Source organism: Plectropomus leopardus, chromosome 22, assembly GCF_008729295.1.
Source record: "Plectropomus leopardus isolate mb chromosome 22, YSFRI_Pleo_2.0, whole genome shotgun sequence".
Taxonomy (NCBI): domain Eukaryota; kingdom Metazoa; phylum Chordata; class Actinopteri; order Perciformes; family Serranidae; genus Plectropomus; species Plectropomus leopardus.
This window is the reverse complement of record NC_056484.1, coordinates 5,308,727-5,321,176: the sequence shown is the minus strand read 5'-3', so window position 1 is coordinate 5,321,176 and position 12,450 is coordinate 5,308,727. Positions and strand designations below refer to the sequence as shown.

General features: G+C 40.5%; 3 protein-coding genes across 5 annotated transcripts in view; 1 reads left to right on the top strand and 2 right to left on the bottom strand.

Annotated features, from left to right (window-relative positions):
• Nucleotides 1-809, bottom strand: part of tulp3 (TUB like protein 3) — a 27,119-nt gene extending 26,310 nt beyond the window's left edge. The window contains exon 1 of one of the 2 annotated variants that reach the window (XM_042511071.1): nucleotides 740-809. In XM_042511071.1, coding sequence (XP_042367005.1) covers nucleotides 740-759 — 20 coding nt within the window. In that variant the 5' untranslated portion in view covers nucleotides 760-809. The remainder of the gene's footprint in view (nucleotides 1-739) is intronic. The other variant, XM_042511069.1, reaches the window with a different exon arrangement.
• The window catches only part of foxm1 (forkhead box M1), a 25,887-nt gene extending 13,437 nt beyond the window's left edge, over nucleotides 1-12,450 (top strand). The window contains exons 1-9 of one of the 2 annotated variants that reach the window (XM_042511067.1): nucleotides 4,456-4,613; nucleotides 5,694-6,179; nucleotides 6,762-6,913; nucleotides 7,377-7,568; nucleotides 7,682-7,810; nucleotides 8,038-8,097; nucleotides 8,584-8,632; nucleotides 8,739-8,911; nucleotides 10,343-12,450. In XM_042511067.1, coding sequence (XP_042367001.1) covers nucleotides 5,732-6,179; nucleotides 6,762-6,913; nucleotides 7,377-7,568; nucleotides 7,682-7,810; nucleotides 8,038-8,097; nucleotides 8,584-8,632; nucleotides 8,739-8,911; nucleotides 10,343-11,167 — 2,028 coding nt within the window. In that variant the 5' untranslated portion in view covers nucleotides 4,456-4,613; nucleotides 5,694-5,731 and the 3' untranslated portion in view covers nucleotides 11,168-12,450. Of the gene's footprint in view, nucleotides 1-4,455; nucleotides 4,614-5,693; nucleotides 6,180-6,761; nucleotides 6,914-7,376; nucleotides 7,569-7,681; nucleotides 7,811-8,037; nucleotides 8,098-8,583; nucleotides 8,633-8,738; nucleotides 8,912-10,342 lie in introns of those variants that run through there. The other variant, XM_042511068.1, reaches the window with a different exon arrangement.
• rhno1 (RAD9-HUS1-RAD1 interacting nuclear orphan 1) lies at nucleotides 1,640-4,336 on the bottom strand. Its single transcript, XM_042511073.1, has 3 exons — nucleotides 4,201-4,336; nucleotides 3,842-4,044; nucleotides 1,640-3,105 (listed from the first exon to the last, which is right to left on the bottom strand). Exons 2-3 carry the CDS (start codon nucleotides 4,019-4,021, stop codon nucleotides 2,386-2,388), a joined length of 900 nt encoding a protein of 299 aa, XP_042367007.1. The 5' UTR covers nucleotides 4,022-4,044; nucleotides 4,201-4,336; the 3' UTR covers nucleotides 1,640-2,385.

Genomic DNA, 12,450 nt, shown 5'->3' with positions numbered 1-12,450 from the left:
GTTTAGTCATCGCACATTCCTAAACTCTACGCAATCATACATATTCAGCGATGTGGGGGAGTAGTAATTGTTCTTACCTAAACAGTATAGACGGAAATACCTCAGGAATTTGCTCTTTATTACACACAAATGTATGGATTTGCTACAAGAAGACTCTACAGGTTGTAATAAACAAAGAATGCCCGGCTATTACACGTAATTAAACATACATGTTACGTGTTTTTAGTTGTTGTTTTTTTTTTACATTAGATAAGACGAGTTCGCCATTGCTTTCGACATTTGTACCAATCGACCAGGCTATGGTGTTTATCAGCGGGAAACCTATCAAATCACATTTGTCGTAGCGTTAATGTAGCGTAGTTTTTAAATTTCTTTTTCCATTGTTTAGGTTAAGCACTTTTGACGCGTTCTTTTGGCTGTGACACTTCGACCATCAACTCGCCTACTAAGCTTAACATTCAACGAGTAACATAAAGCGTCAAAATAAGAAAAGTAGACGTTTAAGGTGCGTTTATCTGCCAGCTGAGGGATGTTATAGCTAGCTTGTAACCGTTAGAAGCTAACGTTAGCTGTCTCTGCCTAGCCTCTACTGTATGCAATGGTGCCTCTATAAAAGTTGTGGGCGACAGTCAAGTTTTTTCGGGTAACAGAAGACGGTAACGACACCGGTTAGCTTCTCATTACACAACTGGACACCCAGAACAGATGCTAATACAACGTAATAAGCGTTTTATTTTACCTTATGCTGTAGTAACTCATGTTTATCCACGGTTGCTAGGCAAGATCCTCGTGCAGTAGAACACTTTTCGTGGACGCTGTTGAGAGGAACTCTTGTTACACGGTCCTTAGTTACCGAGCACACGAACAACGAGCGTTCCTATTGGTCGGTGGATTTGTTACGTAGATGCTGATTGGCGGATGTTTTGGAGACGAGTGAGCGTTGTGTGTTGTGGAGAGCTTGAAATATGTCACCCATTTTATTCAAATATGTCTCGGCCATGAAGTGAAAACATACCATCTCAGATAATTTGAATAGAAAATGGTTTGGTCAACAGCAACCATGACAAGTATTTCAAGAAACTCAATGAATCCATTGAGATATAATTTCAGGAAATCCCCATCTCCTTTTAAAGATCCCATATTAAGTTCATTTTCAGGTTAATATTTGTATTCTGGATGTCTACAAGAACAAGTTTGCATGCTTTTAAGCTGAAAAAACACTTACTTTTTCTCAAACTGTCTGCCTGCATATACCTGTTTTCACCCTCTGTCTGAAATGCTCACTTTTAACGTCTGTCTCTTTAAGCCCCAGTCCCAATGAAGCCTAGTCTGCTCTGATCAGTCAGTGTTTCCCAGGTCTCTAAATCTACACTCTTGCAGGCCCCAAGAAGATGCATTGGGCTGTGGAGCCAATTTTTGTAGTGGCTAGTGTAATTACACTGTCACATGATAATATTTTTATTTTATGTATTTCTGTTGTATTGAAAAAGATTCCTCTTCCGAGTTTCACCATCCCTGCAATCCAATTACTGAGTGAAGCTTAACAGAAGTCTTAATAAACCAAGAATAAAGTTTGCTTTTATACATTTATTGCATATTTTTATGCAATAGATTTGATAGACAAAAATAGGTTTGACATTAGACAGCATTGCTCACAACCACCAAGAGCAGCTCAAATTATATTTCAGCAGCACCCTCCGTTTAATTACAGCACGCACTCAAGATTTCATGTGATAAACTTAATGTTTACTTAATAGTGTGCATTTTACACCAGTTACAGTCCAGATAGACACAACCTCATTTCACATATCTGCCATTAAAATGATGAAGCACAAGAAAACTGAAAAACAGTCAGATCCTGTGACCTGGTACCAGACTCCCTTTAATATACTGTTGAATTTTGTGAGTCATTGAGTAGTTAGGAATTGGGAACTGGGTGACAGATTTTGACAGGTCAGAAAATTTGGTGGAACAATAACCAACAATAGGCTCCCAAAGTGTTTAAGAAAAAGGGCTTGCTTTGATTTGCAATATAATCTACAACAAACAGTACAGTTTATATGGGATCGGTCTTAAGAAATTGTCAGATGTAAAAACAGGGGATTTGGATACTGATGTTATTATTGCAATTTGTCCATTGTTTGATTTGATTTTTCAATTCTTGACAACTACTGTGCAGACTGGTTGTGTGACAATGTTATAACATCCTTTGCTTATCATGAAGTTTAATTGAAATAAACGGTCAAATGCAGTAAAATGCAGCAACTCCATTCAGTGCAAGAAAAAAAGTTCATAGAAAGAATTACAGTCACAGAAGTGGTCCGATGATAATGTCTCTTCTCTGTTGATATCACAGCCTGATCCTCTTTGTCCCAAATCTCTACATCAGCTGTGAATTAATGCATCTGCATCAGAGAGGTGGCCCCTCTCTTTTAACAGCATCATCAACCCCCTCCTCCTCCTCCACGTCACCTTCACCCCATAATCCCTCTCTGGTGTGTCAGCCACTAAAATGTCAGGTGGCTGATTACATGGTGGTGTGCACGGCTGAGCCAGGAGCCAGTGTAGAGAGCTGAGGGAGGGACTCCCCTCTTGAATTACTGTTGGAGTGTCCACATCAGGTGGTGGACTGACACTACAGAACTCAGTGGAAACAGGTGTGGAAACACCATCTGCTGAAATTCTGTATTTCTCTGCCGCTTGAATCGATGGAGTTTCAGGCTGGTCCAAACATCTGCTGGAAGATGCAGCACAATCTGAAAGTCTCTCCACATTGCGTTTTCTGATTGAGGTCGGCTGTCTCTTTGGTGTGTCTGAGTCCTGGGCACTTGAAACTGTCCTTCTGATTTGGCCCGATCCCTGTGGTTGATTTCCAGCGTCAGACACAACAGTAGACGCTGCAGACTTCTTTGTGCGTGTACTCTTTGGCTGATGAGAATGGTCTCTTGACCTTGTCTGAAATGATAACGAGGGGAATCTGCACACGCTGGTTTTCCTGGACAGCTGACTGCAACTGTGAATGATGCTTGTAGTGGAGTGGCATTTTCTCCTCCCTCGTCTCGGTAGAGGTGCAGCTGCAACTGTACTGTCAAACTGTGGGCTTACCTACAGGAAAACAGGAAACAAACAGCTGAATAAAACTTAAATCACAAATAATAAATATTATTAGGTGCAATAAGGAACTGGTTGTTATTTAAATAAAAATAAATTTAAAAAGTCACACCCCAGCTCTAATTTTGATAAAGAACAGTCCCTAACTGCACAGGAAGGGCAGGTTTACCCAAAAGAGATTCAGTGATACTCAAGGATACTTCAGCAGTGGACTCTATTGCTGAATAGTAATGAGCCTTTTCAAGGTTCAAGGTTCATTTATTGTCATTCTGTATATGTTGACAAATTGTCCAATTGCATATAATAAACTTACTAAAGAAATAAACAAAGCAAGAAATACCTTAATACATGAGATTTATATCCAATAACTTAAAAAAGGCTGACAAGATATGAGAAGATAATATAAGATAAGGGACGCCTGGTAGCTTAGTGGATAGAGCGTCACCCTGTATAGAGATATTGTATCTTTATTTTCACTCTATCAATCCCACAGTGGGGGAAATTTGCAGTCTTACAGCAGCTATGAGGTACGGGATAAGCAGCAAAAGAACAATATAATAATAAAAAATAATTGCAATATAAAAATTATTGAATAATAAAAAAAAAAACAAGGTGCCCAGTATAATAAAAAAACAAGGTGCAAAAATAGTAACATAAGTTACAAGGTGTAACAATAAGAGGGAGATGACATTTCGCACCCCAAACAGTGTTCAAAAATGAAACTACTTACCCAAGAGTTAAGAGCTGAGCTGTTCTGGTTCTGGTTCTGGTTCTGTGTTTCTGTGAAATACTCTCTGGGGTTGAGTGCTGCTCGGACTTCAGGCACATTTTGGAGTCTGGCTCCACACAAAGGTCGCTCCAGGAACCGCAGGGGAGACTTATCTGTCTTTCTGGCTCTTTTACGGGGCATTAATAGAAATCATTCCCAATGACCTGAAGGAATGACAGCATCGTTTAATCAATGTATTTAAAACATCAGCCCAAAACTGTCACCAAATCCAGATTACTGTTTATGGTTCAGATGTAAACAGTCAGCTGTGTAACTTTGAGCCTTTTCATTCGCAGTTGCTAACCTGATATTATACTTACCTAAATGTGATACTTCACGCAAGACATTGTCATTATTGTAAACAATTAATAAATGTATAAACGATTAGTTATTCCACTTTCGATGTCTGCTATTAACTTCTTTTGTTTTCCGTCCTCTTCTTACTTATTATTTCCCGGTTTCCAGCATCGTCGTCTCTGATTGGCTGTCACGTGGTCTTTTATCAAGCTGCTATTGGTTCATTTTTAAACCACGTGATCAAAGTGACGGTAGTGGCACCCCCAGCGCCAAAATTCAAAAACGTTTCTGACGCGACTAGACGGCATGTAAATAACACTAAATGAGAGAATATCATCGATATCATATATTTTTTTGTCTCGACATAGGATATGAAACAACTGCTAGTGAACGTCCGACTGAGTGAAATTACCCGAAACATCGCAGTAATATGAAGGTTTGGCTTTATTCAACTTTGCCGTTTGATACAATAGCGTAGTTAGCCCGCTAGCTCGTAGCCTAGCCTTACGTAATGGTTAACCACCTAGCTAATGTAGCTTAGCTTCAAACGGTCATCTGGCGACAATGTAATGTTAGCAATATTTTCGAGGTGTAATAGCTAATATGTAAGTTTTCAGTTTTAAGTATTCCCACAAATATCTTATTGTAACATTGATGTCGTGTCCCAATGCATGTCATTCGTGTGTCAACGAGATGTCACATTGAACCCCGTTTAAGAAATATCAAATTGTAATGCTTTCACTACGTTTTCTACAGATGTGCATCGATATTAAAAATTAAAATGTTTTATCAATAATAATAATCAAGTCTTTAATTCGGCATTCCTCACAATATAATGTAGCGTTTGTTGTAATAAATATAACTCAGTTTATTGCAACACCTCTTGTTGCTACACTTAGCTAACTAGCTAACGTAACTACTTTGTGATGACATGTTTGTATTTTTTGTTAGATAGAAGGATGTCTGATGGCTTAAATATCAGCCGAAATTTTCATAGAGTCCTAACTATTTTTCTAATATTGAAATAAGTCATATATGATGCGTATAAACGTTGGACGTTTGCCAAAGAACCAGCGGTTACACAAAACATGCTAACTGCAAACTAACGACTGTTGTTCTAGAAGGCAGGAGTCGCCAGGAAACATAACCAACAGATCTGGAAATAAGTTGCTAAATTTACCAATTTTACAGCTAAAAAACGGATACAGAGACTACGTGGAGCTGGACTTCATCTTGTGGTTCATTATTAACTTGTAGTTTATCTCACAAAGGTGCTTGGTGACTGGTATTTGATATTAATTTCATCGTGTTAATCTAATTGTCCTAAAGAGGAAAGGTTCAACTGTTGACTCTCTAGCTAGTAACTTTGCACTGACAGGTAAACGTTAATCTACAGATATTTCCAGTTAACACTGTGTGTTGTAGTGTTATATTTTTTTCCAGTGCTTTGGATGCTTTAAATCTATCTTTGTTATTTGGATCCACATGTTTGCATTTTTGTGTTGTTTTTGTACAGAATACTAGTGAACACCAGGGACCACTTTCACTGATTTAATGACCATGAGACGGAGCCCAAGGAGACCCCTGATCCTCAGAAGAAGAAAGCTGCCTTTCCAGCAAAATGATCCACCAGTTGCTGAACCGCAGAGCCAAGCTGATGCATCAGGTGTCAAAGAGCCTTCAAAATCAGCCGCCACTCAGAGCAGCTTCCCTGATGGGATCCGCGTCATGGACCACCCCTCCATGTCTGACACACAGGTGGTCGTCATCCCCAAAACAGCAGACCTGCAAAGTGTTATCGGGGCCCTAACAGTCAAAGGCAAAGAGTGTGGTGCCCAGGGACCAAACAAGTTTATCCTTCTGAGTGGGAATGGCAGCCGTGACGGTGGATCTGTGTGCCAGCCTGCTGCTGAAGGGGATGACAGCTCAGTTGGACAACCAATGAAAACAGAAACTGCGCTCAGTTCCCCAGATGCTAAACCTCTCACTGGAATCAAAGCATGTACGGAAATAAGATTTTTCAAGTACAATTGTGGAGTTAAAATATTTTTTCACCTATAATAGCACCAATAGCATTAATCCCTCCTTTCTTTAACCCCTTTAAACCTGGATCGACATCAGTTTGTTGTGTGCTGCATTGAGATGCCTCTCATAAGCTTTTTAACCCTTGAAACTTAAGCAAATTGATGTGATTTCATTGGGAAAACATGAGGAAAAAGGCAATGGACAACTTGGCAAGAAATGGTCTGCAAATTGTAAGAAATGTGTAAAAGGTGCCAAAAAAATGACCTTAAAATTAGTGTTAAAAAAAGGAAATTTTAAAAATTCTGGGGGAAAAAGTCCCCAAAAAACACTATAATTATTATAACCATATATATTTAAAATTATTATTATTATATTTTGTCATTTTCGAGTTTGTTTTATCTTTTTTTTTTTTTTTTTTTTTTTAAACTAATTTCCTGCTTATTTTTGGGCCATATCTTAATAAGTGGCTTATTTCTTCCTCTGTTTTTGAAAGCAGTCAATTCAGTTTGCTCAGGTTTTAAAGGGTTAAGCAATGATGTTCTCTGTTTTTCTTTCTTAGTGAATAAGGAGCTGGAGTGTGGTCCTTTAGACGACAGCCTCACCAATATTCAGTGGCTGGGCCGAATGAACACATGCACCTTCGAACCAGATCCTGCAAAGCAGATGGCCAACAAGGAGAACGTAAAACCTGCTGATTCACAGACTCTTCAGGTCAGCTGCTTGTTTTTGCCACCTCAGTGTGATTATTAACTTAGTGTGAAAACATATGCATGTGTGGAGGGGTCCTGATCTTAGGCATGTCTCAACATGTCCCCCAAAACACCATCCTTTAACTAGTCTGCCTCACTAAAATGTCATGTCATTGTGATTTACAATGAGAGCACAGCTGTGCTGCTAGATTTGAAATTATTCGACAACCTTGAGGTTAGATTTAGAGTATTGTCTGGTTTTAATTTGAGGGCAAATGCAGTTGGAGGTATTTTCACACCTCCACAACAATAAATAAAGGAGTAGAAGCTCTTTCTGTGAAGTAGCTCGGTTGTAAATTATTGAAAAAATGATTTGTGTTAAAAAAATAAATGTAGTTAAAAATCGACTTTAAAAGCATTAAATTGAAGAGTTTGATACCTGTAGACACCCTGGTATCGTGTTCAAGCCTCTGTTTCTCTTACAGGTGCAAAATGCACAAATCGAGGTAGAAGCTGTTCAGCAACCCATGTCAGAGAGACCGCCATACTCCTACATGGCCATGATCCAGTTTGCAATCAACAGCCGGAAGAACAGGAGGATGACCCTGAAAGAGATTTACATGTGGATCGAGGACCACTTCCCGTACTTCAAAGAGGTGGCCAAACCGGGATGGAAGGTGCTGTATAACAGAGAGATAGATGTTTTATTTGTGGGTGCATAAAAAGCAGCTTAAGAACATCACTTACCAAAACACACATTAAAGATTTTTTTTCTTGTTTGAAATCGCAGAATTCCATCCGCCATAACCTCTCTCTGCACGACATGTTCATTCGTGAGACGTCACCAGATGGTAAAATATCTTTTTGGACGATCCGACCGGAGGCCAACCGGTGCCTCACTCTTGATCAGGTGTACAAGGTGAGCACAAATGACTTTGTAACGCTGTCACCTTTTTCCACGTTCTTCCTCTTTTTTTTTTGAATAAAGGAAGTCCTCAAACTGAATAGATTTTTTGTTTTCACTGTTCATTGTTTTGTACATTTGATATCATTATTATTGTCCATGGTGTCAGGGAGTTACTGTGGATTTCTGTTTGCTAATCTTCATGACTTTTCTTCCCTCTCACGTCACATTTTTCTTTACAGCCTGGTTGTGACCCAATGACTGCTCCTGTTCCCGTGCCAATGCTTTTGTTTCCCAACCAAGTAAGATGGTTTTATCCTTCCACTTCTCCAGGAACAGTCTTCATCTCTGCAGTCAGGCAGGAGAAAGCAGGAAAGGGACAGACAATGATATATTCACTTTCACTTACTTTTTTTTTGTTGTTACCACAGCCTTTAACCCAAAGAGTGCAGCTGCAGCTGGAGGTCTAAGGTCGAGGGAGATCTTTTTGTTGCAGAAGGAGATGATGTGAGCAGCAGGGAGGCTGAAGTCACACTGAAAAACTAGTCTGCTCTGAGATGCCTTATCCACTCAGGAGTGTGTATACTCAGAAACAGGTCCATCATTCCTCCATGACTGTATATAGAGGTGTTTATAAGAGGTCTAACTTTGACTTTTGTTCATTATAGCTTGCCAGTCTCTAAAACAAGGGAGAGAACAGGTGTAGTTTGTAATAAGAGAGCAAAATAAGATCGCCGAGGCAGTATACTTTCTGTATAAATGGATGTTTGTCATTTGATTTTTCACAGCAACAAAAGAGGATTCTTCCTGATGCAAGAAAAACACCAACAAGCTCCGGTGAGTTTAGAAGAGATGGGAGGTCAAAGTTAAAAATGGGCAAAAATGTCAGAAATTCTTTTTAGTTTATTATTTTTTTGAAAGTTGCTGTCTTTTCTACATTTAGAGAGAAGGATGAAGCCTCTTCTCCCTCGAACCGATTCCTACTTGGTTCCCATCCAGCTCCCCGTCACCTCCTCCGTCTACCTGCCGTCCTCATCGGCCCCGTTTCCCCCGTCCTGCTCGCAGCAGAAACAGAACACTTCTCGAGGAGCCAAGAGAGTGCGGATCGCTCCTAAGGTAAAGGCTCGAGCAAGTCATGTGTTGCAGAAATATGGCAAAATCCAAACACACACTCTTAGTGTCTTTGAAGTTCTGTATTTGAGAAGCCAAATGTTACATTGCTAAAATACATCTTAGATTTCTGAGCATCAAAAGTCATACGGGATCAGTTTTTTGCTGGAGGGCTAGAGTTTTCCATGCAAACAATTTGTGTTGGGATGTGTGTAAAGGGTTTGATACTGTTTGGCTTTTTTCCCCCATTACCAGTGATAAAATTCTACTTTTAAAATTGCACTTGTGCCTAAACAATGCCTGAACCAATGCCTAAAAAAACAAATGCAGCACAGAAATGGTCAACAAATTTTGGCTATCTATTGAAAGCCAAAATTTGACCTTAAAATTGAACAATATATAAACTCTTAACAGTTTAAAATATAGGGCTATTTTCTCATATAACTATGATTAAATACAGAAGTCTACAAATTCACATAACTAATTCAAGTATGAACCGTAAACTACAATAATTAAACACTGAATAAAAGAAACAGTACAAATAACAAAAATACATTTTGAGCTGGGATCAATAAATCATATATATATTCCTTACTCAGGAGAGACTCAGCAGCCCAACATTTCTGTATTATCTGTGAGCAGCTGAGAGCGTCACCCTGTAATGACAATAGCTGGTCCACCTTAATAGTCCAACTCATGTGAGCCTGGCTACTTAGACACGGGAACTTGACTTTGGTCTTTAAGAGTTGTATTCAAACCCTCCGCTCCATCCACCACAGCAACACTAGCCGCTTTTCCATCCAAACGTAATGCAAACTGTAACGTAATTTTTAGAAAGCCTGCAAAAGAAAATGCAAATGTCGGTGCTTTTCATCCAGTACTGTAATGTGAACATTGTGAGTTGGAGCCTCGAGATAAACAGTGGAGGGCGTAGCAAACGAGCGTCAGTCAAACCAAAACAAAGCAAAACAATGGTTGTATGATAATGGAGAGCACTTTGAACAGTGGAAGTAAAGTTTTAAGCAACTAATATTCCTCCTCTGTGCTCTTGGAAGAGTGCTGTGATCAGCCATGTGTTAAAGGCATACATAAACGTGTTACAGGCCATCCAGAGACAACAGAGACAGCTTCAGTGGTCTGTGCGATGACAGTACATCATTCGCTATAATCTGTGTCTGTTGCAGTTGGTTGCATACGCGCATTTTGCACTTTAAGTGTAATTTTGTTACAAAAAGAAAATCAAAGTTTGGCCTCCACTTATTTTTTTATGCACAAGTTGAGAATGTGCAAAAAAAGACTTGCACTGAAATCTGCATTGTGATTCAGCTCCGGAGGCACCGGTCCTATAAGACGCACTGCCAACCCCAACCCTCTGTCTGTGTTTGAGGGACACAGTTACTGGTAGAATCGTGAAATTCATGGTTGTGTGCCCGACAGGTGACACAAAGTGACGCCCCAGCTGTGGTAATGTATCCTCAGAAGAATAAAGACCTCACGGCGGAGGTGAAGGAGGAGCCGAGAGGTGTCCCAATCAAATGCGAGACTCCCAAAGCCACTCCCAAAAGACAAGCCAGCGGCTCTCGACGCAAACAGCGCCTGGTTCACTCTCAGCACGAGGAACCTGTCCTCCTCTGCCCCAATAATACTTTCTTTGACTCTGGCGTAGCCTCTGACGCTTCAACTTTCCAGGACATGCGCGACACTGAGCTGGAAGAGCATCAGCAGGAGCAGCACAGCCCTGATCGAGACTTCTCCTTCAAGACCCCCATAAAAAGTAACATCCACCTGACCTCCTCCACGCCCAGCAAGCCTCCCTCTCAAGTCTTACCCGAGCCGTGGAAAGTGACCCCTGTGGGCAAAGGGAGCCAAAACGTTCTGGACTTCAGCCCCATCCGCACGCCAGGCGGTCCCGCAGTCACGCCGCGGCATGACTACAACACCTTCAGCTTCAACAGCACACCCTTTAAAGAGTGGCCTCTGTTCAGCTCCCCCAGAGAGCTGCTCACATCCGCCCCCCCCAGAGCGACCGCACCGACAGACTCTCCCAGCGAGTGCCTCAGAAGCAGCTGCTCCAGAGAGCTGCTTCAGGCAGGAGGCGCCGCAACACCTGTCAACCGCTCAATCACAGAGGGCCTCGTCCTGGACACAATGAACGACAGCCTGAGCAAGATACTAGTGGACATTAGCTTCTCTGGTCTGGATGATGAGGATTTAGGAATGGCCAATATAAGCTGGTCCGAATTCATCCCTCATCTCAAGTAGCCGGGGCGCCAAAACATATAATTTCCATGGGCGTGTCATCTGTTTGCCAAAACACTAGAAAAAATGGGAATACTGCGAGGGACACTTTAATTTTAATTACCTGGTCAAATTAGCAAGGGACTTGTTTCCCCCATTATATGTTCCTTTCCACCTGTGGCTTATTTTTTCCATCACTGTTTGCTTCTTCCGTCACTCTTATTTCTATGTGCTGTAAAATTTTACACATGCTCCTGTTGTATTTTCTCCTACCTGATTTATTTTTTTTATCTGTTTTTCTTTTCTCCTGCCTGGTTTATCTTCTCCAACCTCAATTCTTTTCTCTTACCTGGTTTCTGTTGTCCTACATGCTTTCATTTTTTCCTACCTGGTGACTTTTCTCTACATGTCATATCTGTCTCTTCTTCTCTTGAAGGAATTGCTCGAGAAATATCTGTATGTATGTACATATTCACCTATGTATGTCAATTTGCACATTTTAATATATAATTTAGCTTTTGCATATGTAAATTGAAAAGATATATTGCTTGATGAGCCAGCGAGACGTTTCTGCGTCCTCCTGGAATCGACTTTTAGATTGTGATGCAGGATTCTTAGCAATAAACAGTGATAAAGTAATACAAATAGCACTAACGGCTGTAGGATTGTGTCTGTACATTAATCGTAGAACTGTCTTCACCACTTAGAAATCCTGAGTATTCATCAGTATGCCATCAGTCGGCACTTTGTACCTGCAGAGAGAGACATTTTGCATCCAGTGACTCCACAACAACATATTTTAGGTTGCCTTTGGGAGCAGAATACTGAAGATTTTGTATAAGATGCATATTTTGTCTGGTAAGCACAAATGGGATATCACGGAAAAGCGGTTGGTTACAAGCAGAACATTTTTTCTTTGAAGGGCAGAATAGGAGATATATTGAAGTTTGAAAATGCCACAAAATAATGTAGGGTTTTGATAATTCCTTCAGGTTTGTGTGTTTATTTGTGAGAGGTTTTCCACTGCAGTTGGATGGCATGCAATCGTGAAATGTTGTGGTTTCCAGCAAAACAGTTTTCAAAGCATGTGGCTTGTTCTGTTTTTCTAAAATTGGTGTTTCTGTGAATTTTCAACAATAAATCTGCTGGTGTCAGTGCCTCAGACAGCGGGAAGGGCTTTTATTCACCCTTGTGATTTTGGTCACAGGTCTGCTTTGATTTGCCTCGCTCAGCTTGCATTTGAAAATCTAAAACAAGGTTTCTATGCCATCACGCAAACTACAGCAATGTTGAAACCCCTTTATGGT

Excerpts from the sequence above, each read along its gene's own strand:
- rhno1 (XM_042511073.1), bottom strand. The coding sequence starts at position 4,021 with ATGCCCCGTAAAAGAGCCAGAAAGACAGATAAGTCTCCCCTGCGGTTC. Across the intron at positions 3,106-3,841 it reads GCTCAGCTCTTAACTCTTGG|GTAAGCCCACAGTTTGACAG; the intron begins GTAAGTAGTTTC and ends GTTTTCCTGTAG.